We start from the raw sequence: 20,277 nt of genomic DNA on the forward strand, positions 1-20,277 counted from the left end.
AAGATTGGGAGTGGTGTTCACACCTCGTTTATAACTTCCTTTGCGGAAGGTGAATTATCTACCACTCAAAAATAAGCAGTTCTGACTTTAATTCATAAAGGTAAAAAATTACCCAGAGATGATCTCGGGAATTGGAGACCAATTTCTTTAACTAATACTGATTATAAAATCCTTGCGAAGTGCTTAGCAAAACGACTTTCTTTTGTAATTTAACAATACAATACAATACAATACAATAACTTTATTAATCTCTAAAAGAGAAATTACATTGCTGAGCGTTTGTGTCCGTAATAATAACATACATAACACATTCAAAATAAACATTTGTTCTTTGTCCTGAGAAAATATAGCACATTGGTTATCACATAAGAAAGTATATTAAAAATAAATTAACATGCATTCACCATCAACAATGCACAAAAGAAAGTCAGCACCTTGTCCATGAAAATCAATTTGGTTTTATGAAGGGTAGAAAAAGTAGTACAATGGTAAGACTCATTGATGATACCTTAGACATTATGAATACATTAGATAAACCTGGAGTTTTACTGACAATCGATTTCCGTCGTGCTTTTGGCAACATATCCAAGGATTTTATTTTGTTTGCATTTGATAAATTTGGTTTTGGAGACCATTAAAAGAGATGGGTGTCTGTTCTCATGAACAAAAGTCAGAGTTGCATAAATCATACTGGATGGATATCAGAGCAGTTCCCTGTTGAAACAGGCATTCGTCAAGTGTGTCCATTCTCGCCAATGGCTTTTATTATCGACCTTGAACTTTTGGCGATCAAGATCCGATATGAAGATGATATTAAAGGTATCTATCTGCCTATGTCACATGGTGAAGCGTCACCAATAACTGTTCTGAAACTGCTCTTATACGCAGATGATGTAACCCTTTTTCTACGTGATAAAGAACATATGAAAAAAGCATTAGATGTTTTAGATGTGTTTAAACGTTTTTCTAATTTAATAAGACTTAAGCAATGTGGATTGGTTCGAAGAAGTATTGTTTGGAGGAGTATTATGGTTTAAAGTGGAGAGGTGCAGAAAAGTGTGATATGCAGCACAGCGAAACCACTACAGCGCCAAACAGGCTCGTCACTTTCACTGCCTTTTGCACTAGCGGCGGACTACGTTCAATTTCATTCTGTGAGTTCCACAGCTTGACTAATGTAGTAATTTCGCCTTACGCGACTTGTTTGATTCTCTGATTTTTTGATTTAATGGAAGGGCGCTGGTTCTGAGCGACGCTTAGTTCTCGAGATAGGTGTGACCAGATGACGTCATTTATACTTTCGTCATCGGAGATCTTTCGTATCATAATCAGTGTCATTTCCCAGTTCTGTGTTCTGCGGTCGTTTTGACTGACTTGACAAGTTGAGAAAACCAATGACACTTCATTTTTGCGAAGCAACTGAATATGAAAAGAAAAGAAAGGGCGCAGAAGTATGTTTGGGTCCTGCAAGACTTTATGACCAACGATTTCTCCCTTGGAAGTAAATGAAGATGTCTGCTTAGAAGGTAGGGAGATTTTACAGCGCACACGGTAAATTGCAAGTCGTATTGGACAAGAATTTTGTTATTCTTCTTTCTTCGAAGTACCATAGATTTGTTCTTGGCCATATTTTCGACCTGTGCATCGTTATATTATGGGAAAAACACGTTTGAACGCAAATTCGCAAAGAAATTTTGCTCATTTGCTCCGGAACTGCAACGTCGATTTGCCAAAACAAAAAATTCTGGCTCAATATGCGGGAACATGCTGGTAGTGTCATATTTTTTAAATGGGTGTGGAAGAACTGCTCATAATTAACATAGCACTCCGGCCCTGTTCTTTTTTTCGTCACACCCAAAACCGTTATTTGTTTTGGGCGACGCAGCATTGATCTAAATCGAGCTGAAAGTCTCGCTTGCCTCACATGGATTAACCATGACTTTACCGGCAGGCTGACGTCATCCCACTCAGTTCGCGTAGATGTAGACGTCATTGTGTGAGGTCTGTCTCCTGTCCATGTTCCTTCGATATGGCCGACAGCAATGTAACAACCGAGCAATCGTTGCCTAAGAATATCCAGTATGAATTGCACATATGCCGGATTGGAATACCGCTCTCAATAATCGGATTGCTTTTATCTTTCGCCACTCTAGTAGCTTTATTGTGCAACAAAAGACTATGCTGCAGCCTGCGTGTTATGTTGATCAACCTGGAATTTTCGGACATGTGTTTCATGGCGTCGTTGCTGGGACACTGCACCGATAGTGTCGTGGCGAACAACATTCGTGTCCAGAATACGTGGCCTTGCATAATTTTTGTTTGTGGTTTCTTCATTTTTTACAATGCTGCTGTATCGTGCACGATACTTTTGGCGTTTGCAAGGGTTGTGGCAGTCTTCGCCAAGACCAGGTACATTAAGGTTTCAACTTCCACAAGAAGCCTAGGGATAGTTGTGTGTTTGATGTGGGCAATATGCATAGCCGTTTCTAGTGTGGTGTTGTTCGGTGGATTCGACAACGAGAAATTGGACTGTGGTCTGTTCACCAGCCTAGCTGTCCATGGCTACTTTGTGGAGAGTGCCTTCGCCTTCGCCGCTGCCGTCGCTATTGCTGCCTGCTACATTGCCATCTTTTGGAAGCTGCGGGGAATAAAGAATGCTTTGAGACTCTCGCGCATTCGGAAGTCCTACAGGACAGAGCCGGTCCTACATCGGTGGAACAAGATGGTGAAAATTGTGACCAACAACCAGTACCAGACGACCCTCTCCGCGGTCTTCAACCTACTGTACTGCTTCTCCTACATACCTCTTGCCGGCTACTTCTTCTACCTGGGCCTGGTCTTCGAGAACCTCACGTCCGAGGTGGAGACGCTGCGACATAAGTTCATGGTCGTGACGCCCATTGTGATGCACCTGATCACGCCCTGGATCTTTTTCTGGCGTCTGTCCGCCTCCCGTCGCCCGGTCCACCCACCTACTCACACCGGCCACAAGAAGAAAGAACTGAAGGTCCGCAACTCCGCCTTTCTCATTTCCACTCAGTCCGCCCTCAACAATCCCAATTTTCTCTCGTCCAGCACTTCCGATGGCCTGCCCAAATTCCTGCAAGTCTCTCTAGCCTCCAGCCTTTATGACTCCGAGTCCTCCTCAGAAATAGCACCAGTGGACTCTGCCACCACGAAACCCAGGGCAATATGGAACCTCATGCCCATCGTTCACCACCTTAGAACCTCACTGCACTCACTGCACAGCAGGGACAAGAGGTCTTCTGACGCCAGCTTGCACAGCGACGCCACTGACGAGCCGAGGAGACCCGGCGTGTATGCATCGACATCGGTTGTGGATGGGGGTAAAGCTGACCCGGGACTCATCAAGGACCCGTGTTCGGTCCTGGAGTGGGGTGCGCAAAGCACGACTGTTGACGATATCGGCGCTACTCTCGCCTGTGTGGACGACGTGAAATATGTGTTCTACTCAGAAAGTGTTGAACGTCTCGACACGGGTCCTGCCGATGACTCTTACACTTACAGCAGCGCTGTGGACGGAATAATATTCTTGTCGCACTCTCAGCGCAGCACAGTAGTGGACTTTCTTTCCCCGTGTAACGGCTTGCCTAGTATGAGCACCAATGCAGATGAAGACACGAACAAAACTGTAGTAGACAAAGTCGTGGACAACGCAATAGTAGAACAGGGCGGTGATGAGGACAAGGTAGACACGGGTGTGAACGCTTCAGCATCAGATTATCGGCAGTCAGAACATGGCCTTCATATGCCTAGTTCGACAGAAATGAACCATCAGTCCGAGGCTGGTGCACATTCTGAAAGGACAAACGAGAGCTAAAAGAGTATTAATAAGGCACCAGGAAAGAGCTGCCTGTCGCAGGGCGGTCTGCATCGTGAACAGCCAAAGAAAAGCCAAAACTACAAATAGACAACACGAGTGTTTCAGAAAATTAATGAGATGCAAGTTTGAGGATGATCTTCATCTTGAAAGGACAAAGAAGATCCCCCCAAATAAAATGAAAAACACGGGTGCACCAGAAGTGACCTGCAAACTACATGTGCAAGTCTACATTATCAAAGGACAAATAAGAAACCACATGTGCGCCAGAAACGAGCTCCCCGTCCGAAGGTGATCTGCATCCAAGAAGGACAAACGGGCGTAACAAAACAATAGAAAAGTAAAACACGAAAAAGCTGCACTTTTACTTTTAGATAGGAGCCCTGGTGCTTTGGTGCCACGAGAGAATCGCGAAGTAAATGTGATTATTTGTAGATGTATTCTCTCAGCCGGTGCCTGAAGGCTACATTGATACCTTAGTCCTACTTTAAAGGTAAACCAAAGCGCCCTCGGGATCTTAATCTATTGTACGATTCGAGAAGATTTACTTTCGTGCAATATAATAATCGAAAGATGCTTTCTTTCTTTATTTGGTGTTGAACGTCGTTTTCAACCACGAAGGTTATATCGCGACGGTCGAAAGATGCAAATCTATCGAATGGAAATGTGTGCATGAGTGTGTTTATGTGCTTATTCCCCCCTCTGCTTCTTTACCTCTGTAAACTTGTAGGGGTAGTTATTTTTCGATAATGACCCAGCAACCAAACAAATAACGACCCAGCAACAGCCTGAATCCTCGATAGTGCAATGGGTTGAGAGGTTGTTCTGTTTCGGTACTACTTTTTGCGACTGAAAAGTTCAGAACGCTCTAATGTACGAAGTATACATCTCTGGAGCAAACAATACAAACATACCGCATTTAAATTAACAACTACAGGCCTGAACACATGAATCTCCATATAAAATCCATGAGTTCGGTTGTTTTCTGAATCTCATCTGCCGTGGCTCAAGCCGTTCATCACAAGCAATTTCCCAAGACAAGTAACTCATACTTTGTCTAGCGACAAGAGTAGTTCCCCTTCTTTTCACTCAGTTCCTTCGACAACAGACTGCAATCCGACGGTCAGTTTTCAACAATATTTCATTTAATAAACAGATCACACGCAACCAAATGCACACATCTCATCAATTTAAACAACATAAAGGGGTTTCATACACTATTTTCCCCGGAAAACTGAACTTCATACAGTTTTTAACGTTGGAACACGGGTGCAAAAGTTCGTCTGCTAGTCCCATTTGACGAAAAAACATTACCCTAAGCGATACCAAAACATATACAGAACACACAATATCTGCCTTTGCCGCCACAGCAGAATAACAGCATATCTGTGTACTTGATTTTAGCCTAAAATAGGAAAACTGACAAGAAGTGTTAACAGAATGGAATGATTTGCACGGAACTATACAACCGCGCATTAATCGATCGCCTGCGCAGGTTGACTGGTTGAGAGAATAGGATTCGATCAAACTTTCGCAAAAAAACTCCTCTTTTCTTTGAATAACTGAAGAAAGGAGGAATAAAGAGGTTACACACCTCGTCTCAGTGATTATCAAAAATAATGGTCTCAGTTCGCGGTCATGAAAAAGCTCGCTAAAGCTCGCATTTTTCATGATCCGCTAACTTCGACCATTATTTTTGATAATCACTGAGACTCGGCATGTAACCTCTACGTATCTGTCTGTGTGTCCCGTGTGTGCATGCATTCGCTGTTATTTGCTTATGTGCGTGAGTCAATCCGTTTGTATGTGCGAGCGCGAGGGAAGGGGGGGGGGGGAGAGGGGGAAGGTGGGGAGGTGGTTGTAGTGTGCTTGACATAGTTATTGTGGTTTACTTGTGTATTTTTTTGTCCCTAAACACTGCCGCAGTTTTCTTCATAAATCATCTGAATCAGGTGCTCACGAAACAATTTTCATAGACAATTCAAATTTACAAAAACTGTGTGTGTACGTCATCTTGCCTTTTTGTACTTCTGTGATTGTGTGCGAGTGTGTGTGTGTGTGTGTGTGTGTGTGTGTGTGTGTGTGTGTGTGTGTGTGTGTGTGTGTGTGCAAAAGAGGGCCAATGGCTTGGTGAATACAGGTGTGAGTGATGCCTCATCTCTTTTGAGTCTTCATTCTGATTGTAAAATTGGTCCCGCTCACACCTGACTGAAAATGTGTCCACCTCCACTCCACCCATAATACTCATACAGACAAAGAAGGTTGCTGGGTCGACATTGCATAAATATTCTACCAATATATCTCTGTCCGTCTCTTTTCACTACATCCAAGAAGTCGCCTTGTTACAGAGCACAACTGGCTGAGTTTTGACTTCTAAAGAGGCGCTGTCGGTTTGCTATTCACTAGATAAAAGACATTTGGGACCACGAGAAGTATGTTGCCATGTAAAGTGAAATGAGATTTCTGTACACACAATACAGCCACCATACCTTCGTCACAGACAGTGGACTCGTCTTTGTTAATTCTTCCCTTTACGACTCCGGTCCTAACTCGTGCGTGTAGCTTAGCACATGTACAATACACACACACACACACACACACACACACACACACCACACACACACTATACAGCCACCTTCCTTCGTCACAGACAATGGACACGCCTTTGTTAATTCTTCCCTTTACGACTCCGGTCCTAACTCATGCGTGTAGCTTGGCACATGTACAATACACGCACGCACGCACGCACGCACACACACACACACACACACACACACACACACACACACACACACACACACACACACACACACACAAACACGCTATACAGCCACAATACCTTTGTCACAGACAGCGGACACGTCTTCGTTAATTTTTCCCTTTACGACTACTGTCCTAATTCATGCGTGTAGCTTGACACGTGTACAACACACACGCACACGCACACACACACACACACCCACACACACACACACACACACACACACACACACACACACACACACAAACACACTATACAGCCACAATACCTTTGTCACAGACAGTGGACACGCGCGTCTTCGTTAATTCTTTCCTTTACGACTACTGTCCTAATTCATGCGTGTAGCTTGACACATGTACCACACACACACGTACACATACACACACACACACACACACACACACACACACACACACACACACACACACACACACACACACTCTCTCTCTCAAACACACACACACACACACACACACACAATTCCTCACGGACCATATTCCTAACAAGAAAAATGTTCATTCAAAATGAACAGGCGTCCATGTTATTTTGACAAAATGAATATTTTTGTTAAAGAAGCTGGCAAGCACACCCTTTCGAATATAGCGGAAGTAGTTTCGTCCCTAAATGCTTAAGTACTTAAGCCTTAAACTTAAGTACGGGTTGATAGAATATTTTAATATAAGTGCAGTTTATTTTCAAAGTTTGGAGTCATAGATCATTCTTTTCGGATGCAATGTGACTAGCATGTATCAGTGAAATTTGTTGTTTAATTCTGCAAGCAAATGTGTGTGCTGTTATTGCATTATTTTCAAAAAACGCACAGAAAAAAACACTATTTTCGACGACTCACTGCGGAGCAGAGCGTGCAATATACGCTCTGCTGCAGTTATTCCACGTGCGGTTAGATAGACGCTCATACATGTAAGTACAGTTTATTTTCTAGGTTTGGTATCGTAGATAATTTTTTTCGAATGCAATGTGAAAAACAGGTATTGATACAGTTTGTTGTATAATTTTGCAAGTGAATATTTGTTTACTGGCTGCATGTTTGACAAAAACGTTGTAAAATAAACACTTTTTCGTTGCTTTTATTGTTTGCTTTGATTGCAGCCAAACGACTTGCTCTACGGGGCAGAAAATAAAGTGGAAGACACTTTGAGATATAAGGAATTGGATAGGCCATCATACAAGAAGGTGTAGAAATCTGCTTGCTGGCAGCTTTAAGTGTTACAGCGACATCAGAAAGCTCTAAAAGCTTTGTTTTTTTTTTAAATGCATGATTTTCATAGTTTGTCACTTTAGACTATTTTTGTAATAATTAATTTGATTGGAAAAAATAGTGTAATATACAAATAAGAAAATTTTTGAATCACATTTTTGCTATCCTTGATGAGAAGCGAGTTGAAATGTGCCTAAATAAAGTCACACCTTAACATTTTTTAGTTTTTGCCCACTAAGGCATTTGCAACATGAAATTTCAGTATTTTTTAAGTTTTTACCCCCCCCCCCAAAAAAAAATGACATGTTTTAACAATTTGAAGTTTTTGTCTAAACATGAAGTGACATTCTAAGATCTGAAAGCTTTTTTTTTTTTTAATGCAACGTCATGAATAATATTTTCAATTTTTTGCATTAAAGAAGCTGGCAAGCACACCCTTTCGAATATAGCGGAAGTAGATTCGACCCTAAATGCTTAAGTACTTAGGCCTTAAACTGAAGTACGTGTTGACAGAATATTTTAATATAAGTGCAGTTTATATTTCAAAGTTTGGAGTCGTAGATCATTCTTTTTGGATGCAAAATGACTAACATGTATCACTATCAGTGAAATTTGTTGTTTAATTCTGCAAGCAAATGTGTGTGCTGTTATTGCATTATTTGCAAAAAACGCACGTGAAATGAAAGTTTTACGCCCTCACGGCAAAGCCATTAGGGGCATGTTACACGGGAAAACCCGGCTTTGTATGAAAATAAAAAATAAAAATGCGGGGGAGGGGGGGGGGATGTAGACAGCTGGCTGCCGGCTGCTAGAGGAGACCTGAAAATGGGCTTGGGACCTGGTTGGGTCGTCTTGGGTCAGTGCTGTAATGGTTACTTTTTTGGCTGTTGGCCGAACGGACACCCGGGCTTCATATTTTTGCATGCATGTATTCGTGTTTCCAAGGCCTGAGGCTTTCGCTGTGACCCTGGGATCTTTATCGTGCGCATGCGTGCACACGGGGGTGTTCGGACACCGAGGAGAGTCTGCACAAAGTTGACTCTGGGACACACATCCCGCGCCGAACTTGGGGGTTGAACCCACGCGGATAGTAACAACCGGTTTTAAAGCCAGCGCCTCTACCGACTGGGCAAACTCCCCCCCCCCCCCCAATTTGTTGGGGTCAAGAAGTTCCATGGAGGGCGGGGGGTATGGAGTAACACATAGTGTTTTGCTCAGAACATTCCCACCCATGCAGAGCCGCGCTATGGGTACGCATTACCGTGAAGCTGGCAGTCAGTGCTACCAAATGTCGTCTGTGTCTACCACTCGGTGGTGACTTAATGTGGGTCTATGTAAGCAGATGCCAGCGCAAGCAATCTGATGCAGAGTCAGGAGGCGGTTTGGTACAAGAGAACCTTAGAGGCCACAGCCTCGGCCGTCTAAGGGATCTGTGTGTCTGGAGGCACATTTGGTTTCTGAGGTTCAAGCGGAGCTGTTGCCTCTGCTCCCAAGTTCCCGTGTCTGGAGGCGTTTTTGGTATGGTAGCAAACCTGTAGGTTGGGGCCTCTACCTTTCAGGATGCCAGGACTACAAAATGTGTGTCTTGGGACACATTTAGCTTAAGATTCCAGAAGTGGATCTGTGCTGTGCTGGGTCTGCTGCAAGCACACTAGAACCAGCTCGCAACAGTTGAGGTGAACAAATTGGTGACCAAGACCATCATCGGTTTCTCTCCGAGTGATGGGTGTGGGCGGAGAAAGTCTCCCAGACTGAGAGCATTCTCCCTTCTGTAGCGGATGAGACTAGACATCTCTTCCTTGAGAGTGTCACAACCTTCAAACACGTGTGTGAGGTGTCCAGTCTTGCCACACTGACAGACTACCTTGTCCCAGTAGATGCGGCTGCTGACCGTGCGCAAGCGACGCAACAGGCTCATGGGTCTCGGGGGGAGTGGGAGGTGGTGCCCTTTCCTATTGTAGGGGAGGTGTATCCATCCTCTCTCTTCACATGTTTGTGACAGTGTCTGCTCTCTTTCCTCTCTTTTTAGCTTGGCTAGCAGCAGTTTGGCTTCCTGGCAGGAGAGCCGAATGTCTGTCACTGGCATGGTTGACATAGCCGCTGCTTTTGCTGCTCTGTCCGCCATTTCATTTCCCGCAAAAAACGCACAGAAAAAACACTATTTTTGACGACTCACTGCAGTTATCCCAGGTGCGGTTAGATAGACGCGCATACATGTAAGTACAGTTTATTTCCTAGGTTTGGTATCGTAGATAATTTTTTTGGAATGCAATGTGACAAACATGTATTGATACAGTTTGTTGTATAATTTTGCAAGTGAATATGTGTTTATTGGCTGCATGTTTCACTAAAACGCAGTAAAATAAAAACTTTTTCGTTGCTTTTGTTGTTTCCTTTGATTGCAGCCAAATGACTTGCTCTAGGGGGCTGAAAATTAAGTGGAAGACACTTTGAGATATAAGGAATCGGATAGGCCATGACACGAGAAGGTGTAGAAATCTGCTTGCAGACAGCTTTAAACATGACATCACATATTGATATATTTTTTAAGTTTTTGCATATTACCCCATTTTTGAGGTCATGTTTTAACTTTGGTTAAGTGTTTGCCCACAACTGACATTAGATTATATTTAAACATTTTACATTATTTTTCTAGCACATTTTCATGTTAGTCTGCGCCATCCATTTCTGTGAAAAATACCAGTGTTCAACATTGATGAAATCATGGACATGCGAGTTGGCACTGTCAAGAGAAACATTTGTAGTTTTAGTTTTGGAAACACGGCGTCGCTTTCGTCTGTCTTTCTGTGAAAAAGAGTGTTCAACATTGATGAAATCATGGACAGGCAGTCTTGATGAAACATTTACAGTTGCTTCAATAGCACAGGGATGTTGCTACAAATTCATACCTATAGGACAAATGTCCTGAGTTCTTCAGCATCAATAGGACATTTGACCGCTTTCAGAAAGTTTCATAGGACATTATGAATTTGCGCCAAACAGCTTATAACATTCCATGGAATTGTTCCAAAGTCATGCGCCCACACACACACGCACACACCCATGCGCGCGCGCTGTAGAACACACACATAATATAGTAAATACATCAACACAGTGTGCGTATAATGTTGTATTTGTTTTCTTTCAAAGAAACTACAAAAAAGAAACCAACATGAACAACTTCAGAGCCGCTGGAGTTGTCTCCCGTACTCCTGTAGCATGCACTGATCTATTCTAAAAATAATCCACTATTTTTAGATCAGTGCGCTGCACCGAGACGGTTATAAATACCCAAACGGCGCATACCGCAAACGGTTCGGGAATTCCCGACAAAAGAAAAGATCCGGCAACTTCAGTGTCAGCTGAACACGAGAGCGTTCGGTCTTTTAGAAGATTTGTATCTTGAAATGAAAATTAATGAATATCGCGCTGTCCGAAGGAATGGAGTACATATCGGACAATGACCACGCTCAGGCTAAAACGATAGGACAACTGACCGACATGCGGCAATGTGAATCGGACATTTGGGGATTTTCATCAATAAATGTCCGATGTCCGACACCTAACGACATCCCTGATAGCATGTGCTCTTTGCGAAAAACAAAAATTGTGTTCAGGTTAAAGTCCAAGGTTGATGTCATCATCAGCACGAGCATGACAGTTGTCATCAGCATCAATTTCATTTTCAGTTGTTGCTGTGTGTATCATAGAAACATTTCCACATGAATGACTGGTGCGTGACTCAGGGAAATAAGCGTGTTCAAGTGAGATATGTTCCGAAATGTCCTCCACACTCAAGCCAGGAAAATAACTTTGTTCAAGTTCACAAACATCCTGTATGTTCAATTCAGTGTAAGTACTATTTGCATGTAGAAAAGCTTCTTCCATGTTCCGCCCATTGTTAAACACAGACATACTTTCCTGTTCAACAAAAATGTCTGACAAAGAATTAGGCTGTTGTGGGTTCAATTCAATCCCAACATTGTCAGTGGCACATTTCCCTTTCATGTTCAAAGGAGTCTTAGATGAAGTGGTACATTTGCGCTGATTTGTTTTTTCTTTTTGATCTCTGTCAGTGTCACTAATAGTACTAGCAGTACTGACTGGATTTGGAGTACAAAAATCTGTTGGCATACTGGAATGACCTGGTTTGAATGAACCAAGCTTGTTCTGTCCACACTGACTAGCAGAAGTTTGGATAGAACTTGGAGAAAAATGAACAGGTGTTAATTGGTAAAAGCATTGATAATGTGTTTCTAGAAAAACAGTCAAATCTGCAAAAGAATCAAATGACATCAAAACAGCAGCACCACCTGAAGAATGATCGCCATTTCTGTTTCTTTCATGGGAATCAAACAAATAAAAACACTGACTATCCAGGTTACCGTGAATGGCAATGGTCGATTCCTGAAATGTTGCAAGGATGTAGTTTGACACAGCAAAAGCCTGATGCAATCCCTCTTCTAGATTAGTCAAATGAAAGCCTTGGTCACTGACAACATTAGCAGGCAAGTAAGCGGGGTTAGTGTGTCCATTAATCATGTCGAAAAAATATTCTATTTCAACAGCATGTCCAACAACAGTTGTTGGCAAATGTTCGTGACCGATGTAACCATCAATGCCGACCCTCACCTTCATCATCACTGTCTCTTCTTGCTGTGCTAGCAGTAGAGCCACTATGACTACTGTCGTCGTCACTGTCAACATTTGCAGAGTCGCTGCTGTCACCATCATTAGCTGCACACTCTGCGTCACCACCTTCGTCACTGTTGTCACCGTTGTCAAAGTCCGGGTCGCCATGTGCATTGGCATCATGCACAGCTTGAACAGCTGCCTGCAAGACATTTGCAGTCACCTCTCTGTGTGCACCACCCACCTTCTTGGAGATACGCCGATAGGTGTTGTGCGACCATCCTGGAATCGACATGATGGCAGAGAACTTCCGAAGAGCTGCCTCGCCACATCCTAACTCGTTGAAGCACATGACAATGGAGTTGTTGACGTCAAACCCCATAGTGATGTTGTTGCTCCCATCAAGTCGGCTACATGAATACTGCTGCTTTGTGAAGGTGCAATCCTGGTAAATACAAAAACAACAAAAAAGATTAGTAACAAACAACAAAAAAGCTAGAGAGCAAGAGAGAGTTTGAGAGAGAGAAAGAGAGAGTGGGAGAGAAAAAGAGCACTGATAATAATCACTAATACATTTCCTTTGTAATACTATTATCATCAGGGCTTACAGCTTTCAGATTATGTAGTTTTTCCCCGGCCCCCACACTGACAGTGACAACTGAAACTCAATCACAAAAATTCCAAGAGAGAGAGACTCAGTTTGGGAGAGCTGGTAATAACTAACAAGGCAAAATAACACAATACAAAAAAAATAGTAATTATAAAATGAGTTTACATACCTCACAAGCCAGTCTTATTTCTCTTGAATATCCAATCTTGTCACCAAACTCCAAAGCACCCCGACAGGCCACAGGGTTCCACCGCACTCGTCACAAGCGACCGCCCAAAACAGAGACTTCAAAGTTTTCAACTCAATGAAGCACCGCTCTTTGTCACTGTCCGTTTCGTCAGCTGCAGCAACGTAGTCTTTCATAACATCCAGTTTTCGTCTGGCAGTACACGGTTGTTCAGCTGGTACAATTCCATTGTTGTCATCAGCAAGCAGATCGTTCGAGATATCAGCATCTCCACTTGCAAAAATGGTATGTTCCAGAATTTCGCCGATCGTGTTCTCGTCAGCATTTTTCGCTTGCCAGCGAGCCTTGGCTGCTTCTTTGCACTGCTGCTTGCGTGAACGTTTTCCCCGACCAAGCGGAGTCCTGTCTGGCACTAAATCTTGCAAATCTTGAGCGTTTGTATCCATGTTTTCCGATATTTTCGATGAACTTCGGACAGCAATGACCAATTTCCAAAATGCCGGAAGTTATCGTAGCGAGGTGAAAGTTGGTCACGTGACCGATCTAGGCCAATCACAAGCTCTCCAACGGTATGTGTCATGTCGGAACGGGGTTGGGAGAATTTGGCGTAACTAACAGTCAAACAAATGCATTTTTGGCATTTCAACACACAATGAAAATAAATTCTTGACACAGTTGGTTTTGAAACACCTTTATTTTGCATAAAATAAGTGTTTTATGTGAAAAACATCGGTTGAACCTGAATTAGAAAGGATTATTTGGTATAAATATGTCAAAATCTCAAAACTGACCACTTGAACACACAACACGATTTTTGACTTCAGACGTGTGTAGCCCCTGTTTAAAAGAATCCTTTGCATGGCCTCGGCGTATGGGCAGTAGCTCTAAACGTAAACTATGGCAACAACAACAACAATTCGGGGACGCCTAGAATCACACAATAATGTATCTGGAGTTTTTGCAGGCGATGTCTCAAAAAAAAAAAAAAAGTAGAGGCTCCAAGACGGCTCCGTGTCCGACGCGGGTACTATGCACGCACAACAGCCCGACTCGAAACTCCGTCGATAGAGAACACCCCTGGCCTAGGTGATGTCTCTATCGACGAAGTTTCGATTTGATAGTAGTAAGGGCAGTAACTCAAGACGTAAATGTGGCAGTGTCCCATAGGCAACCGCAGAGTTATCCTGTCCACAGGCAACGCTTACGTGATCCCAATTACTAGGCGTCCTCGGGGACGCCTAGAATAAATGAATGCAAGGTTTTATTGGTAAAACAAAATATTCCCGCGATCTACCCATCAAGCGGGCGAACAAAATACGCAAATTGTAATGCTGCAAAGATGAACACTTTTGGGTTTTTGCCTTTTGGAGACAAGTTTTCATCCTTGCAACATTCTTATTTGTCTGTTGTGCATTTTGTTTGTCGATAGATGGAGGCTCTAGTGAATGTATCGTTTCGTCAATAAAACGTTACATAACCTTACCATTGTTGTTTCTTGAATCTTCACTTTAGAACGTTAGCAGTCTATCTGTTTCGGATTTATCATCTATGACAAACGTTGATTATGTTCTTCCCATTTGGAACAGCGAGCCAGAACTGAAAAACTTTTAATGAGATACGATACCGATACATGCACAGCCTGGCGGTGACTTTCCTCGGCTGAAAGGATGAAGTCACCGAAAGAAACGTTTTTCTTGCCATTCCTCGTCATTTCCTCAGAAGACTTATTCAAGAGAGGGGACACGTTTGCGCTGTTATCTTTTTTCTTTCAGGTACAAATTGTCCTAATTTAAATGTGTATCATGACACACGTTGATTACTTGTTCCCTTCTACCACAGCGAGCCAGAACTGGGAATCTTTTACGCGCTGCACGGGCGGCCTGACCTGGCGACAGAGAACGGACATGTGTCGGAGTGGAGTGTCAGCAATGCTGTGGCCATGAAGGGAAAATCCCTGGCCGAAACTATACGAGGCTCACAGGTCATGGCTGTCTACATTCCTGGTCAGTTTCGTGTGTTTGTGTGTCTGGGTGGTGGGTGGGTGGGGGTTAGTGTGTGTGAGGTGGGGGGGGGGGTTAGTGTGGTGGGGGGTTAGTGTGGGTGTGTGGTGGGGGGATTAGTATTGGGAATGTGTGTCAGTGTGTTTATGTGTGTGTGTGGTGTGTGTGTGTGTGTGTGTGAGTTAGAGAGAGATAGAAAGAGATATGCGTGTATTCGAACGTGCATGTGTGTGATTTCCTTCTCGCAGAGAATGTTTTTTGCAATTTAGGCGATGGTCTTTTTGTTTACAGATACCATTACCATTCAGGTTCTCGCTCCTGGTTGGTTAAAACACTGTTTCTCTTCTTTTTTACATTTAGTCAAGTTTTGACTAAATGTTTTAACATAGAGGGGGGAATCGAGACGAGGGTCGTGGTGTATGTGTGTGTGTGTGTCTGTCTGTGTGTGTGTGTGTGTAGAGCGATTCAGACTAAACTACTGGACCGATCTTTATGAAATTTGACATGAGAGTTCCTGGGTATGATATCCTCAGACTTTTTTTCATTTTTTTGATAAATGTCTTTGATGACGTCATATCCGGCTTTTCGTGAAAGTTGAGGCAGCACTGTCACGCTCTCATTTTTCAACTAAATTGGTTGAAATTTTGGTCAAGTAATCTCCGACAAAGCCCGGACTTCGGTATTGCATTTCAGCTTGGTGGCTTAAAAATTAATTAATGACTTTGGTCATTAAAAATCTGAAAATTGTAAAAAAAAAAAAAATGTTTATAAAACGATCCAAATTTACGTTCATCTTATTCTCCATCATTTTCTGATTCCAAAAACATATAAATATGTTATATTTGGATTTAAAAACAAGCTCTGAAAATTAAAAATATACAAATTATGATCAAAATTAAATTTTCCAAATCAATTTAAAAACACTTTCATCTTATTCCTTGTCGGTTCCTGATTCCAAAAACATATAGATATGATATGTTTGGATTGAAAACACGCTCAGAAAGTTAAAACGAAGAGAGGTACAGAAAAGCGTGCTATATCCTTCTCAGCGCAACTACTACCCCGCTCTTCTTGTCAATTTCACTGCCTTTGCCATGAGCGGTGGACTGACGATGCTACGAGTATACGGTCTTGCTGCGTTGCATTGCGTTCAGTTTCATTCTGTGAGTTCGACAGCTACTTGACTAAATGTTGTATTTTCGCCTTACGCGACTTGTTTTCTTTTTTTCACGAGTTCTTGCTTTCAGTTAAAACTAATTAACAAGTGTGTTACTGGTTTGTGACGGTTTCTTTCTAGCTTGAATGGCTCCTTGTTGGTTTTTGTTTTGTTTATGTTTTGCTTCTCTGTATTCTTATGCAGATAGTTGTTCTTCGTTCTTTGACTTTGGTTATAACCTGTCTAATTTGTAAAAGCACTTATGCTGTTTTTCCTTATAAATAAATAAAAAATTGGATCTACTAGATCATTCTCAGTTCATCACGTGGAAGAAAAGTATTTTGGTTTTTTTATCGTTTCGACTGAGTCATAGACTGACATTTTTCAGTAGTTTAACTCCAAGTAATCCCTTGCCTACTATAAAAACACAGCCTTTGAAACGTAAAACTACGCCTTTGAATTAAAAATGGGGTGAACATAATTTAAAAACAAATCTTGTAAAAAGACCCAAAAATACTGGACTCACTAGTTTAACGAAGACGCCGGATACGAATAACAAAGCACATGATTAAATCTTGTGAAATGATGATGATTTCCAAATATGGCAGGACGTAACGTGACCATAGCCAATGAGATGAAGGGAAACTACACGTGGGCACATCGTGACACCACCATCTTCTGGTCTACGGAGGTGGGCACTGCCAACGAAACCACGGTGAGTGTTGCTCTAATTGTCGTCGTTAAGGTTCAAGGACACGCTAAAAGCCTCTCTGAAAAACCTTGCAGGGATGGCCAAATCGTCCGCCCGGTCGCCAGGGGCGAGTAAAAAGTCCGCCGGGCTAGTAGAAACCGCATGTCAACTCGCCCGGCTGGCCAATGAGAATTCTGGTCAAATGCGACCCTTTTGGTTGTAATATCGAGTTTTAAAGCCATATAAACACTGCAGATCAACTGTGGTATCTACCGGGCCAGCGAAATTTCTGCCGGGCTAGTGACTTTCTTGAAGTTACTCGCCCGATTGGCGAGTTAAAATTTTGAGATTTGGCCATCCCTGCCTTGACATTCAGGTCGACTCTTGGGAGCAACTTGCTCAAGACAGATCGAACTGGCGTAGCCTCGACCATCTATACTGGTGCCCAGACCGCGGAAGAGAGAAGAACTCACTTCGCAGAGCAAAAACGCACACTCCGGAAAACCAGACCAGCCAGCAGCTGGACCCTCTTATGTGTGTCCTACATGCGGTAGGGGATTTCTGGCTCGGATTGGCCCCACCAGTCATCTCCGGACCCATCAGATACCCAAGCATACCATGAGTCTGTGGTCATCTTCGAAAACAAAGGACGAACAACAATATTTGTCGTCGTTGCTGTTTTTGTAGTTCATTTTGTGCTTTATTTTAAAGACAAACGACATCGATTTAACAAAATAAGATGTATCGTTTTGACTCCCTCTTTTAAAGTAAAATCTCTGACGTCGAAGCCCCCCAAATTTTCAATTCACACTAATTCCTTGAGAATTTCTGTTTTCTGCCCTGTGCTCCTTGACCAGGCATGGTACTCTTCCGCCGATCGGCGGAAATCCGCCGAAAACGAAAATCCGGAAAAAAAATGGAAAAAAAATCAAAAAAAAATCTGCTGATTGACTTGAGATTATTATTTTTTCTTACTCAAGCCTTGTTATCTTTCACTTATATCCCTCTCAGCTTCAAGGAGAGGGCACTAAACACATTTGAATTAGTAAAAAGTCGTCAGCTTCAGGGGGCCTTGCCCCCTGACCCCCACAAGGGGCGCTTCCCCTTGACGGGCCTGAGCGGCCCCCTGGACCCCCGGCTTTGTTTCAGCTGAAACTGCCATTCCTTCAGTACCATGCCTGTTGACATAAATACTACTTCCTCTGAAAAGCCCATGAAAATCGGTTCAGTCGGCGTATTCTTTTTTCTCTTTTTTGTAAGACTCTACCACGGCGGAGGCTGGAATGCGTGATTCATTGTTTTACCGCAATCTGCAGAAAAACATCGCTTCCGCCGACTCCGCATTCTAATTCGCATGCTTGGTGATGAAGAAAGATTATTATAGTGGAAGTACGTGAATTCGTGTACGTAAGGAGTGCCTTTACACTGACTGCACTGCTTTTGTCTACTGTCTGGTAATGAGATGGTTTTAGAACAAAATGGCGGATGCTTTTTGACCGGCGACTTCTGGAAACGAAACCAAGGTACGTACGGAAGAGAGGCCGCACAACAGCCTGTTCTGAGGCGAATAAATGACAAGATCGACAGTTTCAAGAGCAGGTGCACAAGCAGAACTAGAACGACAAAGCTGTGGTTCCAGTATATAGACATGAACGATCTGCTTCACATGACCATTAAAGCAGAGAGGACTGGGGACTTTCCACTGCACTTGCTTGCTGTTTCAAAAATGCTTCCCTTCTTTGCCGCAAGTGGACACAATCTGTATGCGAAGTCAGCCAGGCTGTACCTGCAGCAAATGATGTGTCGCGAGACCACACACCCTGATGTGTACAATGACTTTTGTACAGGTCACCATGTGATGAGGAGAAACGATCGTTTCTGGGGAGGCTTGTCTTGTGACCTCATCATTGAGCAGACCCTTATGAGGACTCTGAAGACCAATGGAGGGCTGACTAGAGGGCGATTAATCGATGGATGCAGGGCCTGACACAGACTGCTTTCACTGACGACAAGTGAGCAACACAAGGAGTCAACTAAGGCGAGGCTGGTACAAGATCACAAGGACACGATTAAAGTCATCCAGTTTCTGTCAGACAAGAACCCATTCCATGCAGATGAACAGCTGAGGTCGATTGTGACTGGACAAGCAGCAGAGAAATCTGTGAATGTTGACACTGCCAAGGACATTGGCCAGAACATCATGGAGGATATGACAGACAAACCTGTGTCCGATGTGACATTCAAGAAGAATAACCAGGCTGTGACGATGGCCACTTCTTCTGCTGTGAAAATAGGACAAGAAGTGGTGCATGTAGACCCACAGCTCCTGTTCCAAAGACTTCTTACCGTGGTTCGAGATGAGCAAAGGGATGGTTGGGAGAAATGTTGCCTTCACGGCTGACAAAATCTTGTGCGACAAGAAAGAAGTCTTCCTCTCCAACCCCCAAAACAAACAAGAGTTCCTGTACCTTCTCGGCAGTGCCTTTGAAACAAAAGGGATTAGAACATGCCATGCGAAGGGAGATGCAGACTGCCTCATCGTCCAGGAAGCGCTGAAGGCCTCACAACTTTCTCCGACTGTTGTGATTGGCGAAGATACAGATCTCCTCATTCTGCTGCTGTATCATGTGGAAACAACCTCACATGATGTCTTCTTCACCTCAGGGTCAGGAAAGAAACAGCAGATAAAACTGTGGGACATCAAGGCTACTCAGGCACGACTGGGAAGAGATGTGTGCTCCAATATATTGTTTGCACACGCAATGTGTGGTTGTGATACTACATCCCGCCCCTTCAACATTGCCAAGTCACTGCCTTTGAAGAAGCTGAAATTTGAGGAGTTTGTTCGGGACGCCCAGGTCTTCCTCAAACCAAACTGTGACCACGACAGTATTGAACAAGCTGGAGAGCGGTTATTTGTGATGTTGTACAACGGCAGACTGACTGACAACCTTGACTCTTTGCGCCATATCCGATATCAACAGAAACTGATTGGCGGTAAAACTCAAGTTCAGGTCAAATGTCTGCCCCCCAACCTCGTCTGCTGCCAGATACCATTCCTACAGAGTCTATTTCCAAGTTCAGGAATGGGCAACCCTTGGGAAAGAGCCATGCCTGGAGCCAGAGGACTGGGGTTGGGAGCTTCGAGACAACCAACTGCTGCCTGTGACTACAAACCAA

The 20,277-nt window shown here is 43.3% G+C and overlaps 1 protein-coding gene and 1 long non-coding RNA gene across 3 annotated transcripts in view; one reads left to right on the forward strand and one right to left on the reverse strand.

The window, feature by feature from the left end:
- Positions 1-20,277, forward strand: part of LOC138966446 (uncharacterized) — a 94,721-nt gene that overhangs the window by 41,697 nt on the left and 32,747 nt on the right. The window contains exons 23-25 of one of the 2 annotated variants that reach the window (XM_070338688.1): positions 15,090-15,253; positions 15,542-15,571; positions 17,015-17,121. In XM_070338688.1, coding sequence (XP_070194789.1) covers positions 15,090-15,253; positions 15,542-15,571; positions 17,015-17,121 — 301 coding nt within the window. The remainder of the gene's footprint in view (positions 1-15,089; positions 15,254-15,541; positions 15,572-17,014; positions 17,122-20,277) is intronic. The other variant, XM_070338689.1, reaches the window with a different exon arrangement.
- On the reverse strand, positions 12,392-14,283 carry LOC138966445 (uncharacterized). The gene is made up of 2 exons (XR_011455693.1): positions 13,233-14,283; positions 12,392-12,898 (listed from the first exon to the last, which is right to left on the reverse strand). It is a non-coding gene; the product is annotated as an uncharacterized lncRNA (long non-coding RNA).

This window comes from Littorina saxatilis, linkage group LG5, assembly GCF_037325665.1.
Source record: "Littorina saxatilis isolate snail1 linkage group LG5, US_GU_Lsax_2.0, whole genome shotgun sequence".
Classification (NCBI taxonomy): domain Eukaryota; kingdom Metazoa; phylum Mollusca; class Gastropoda; order Littorinimorpha; family Littorinidae; genus Littorina; species Littorina saxatilis.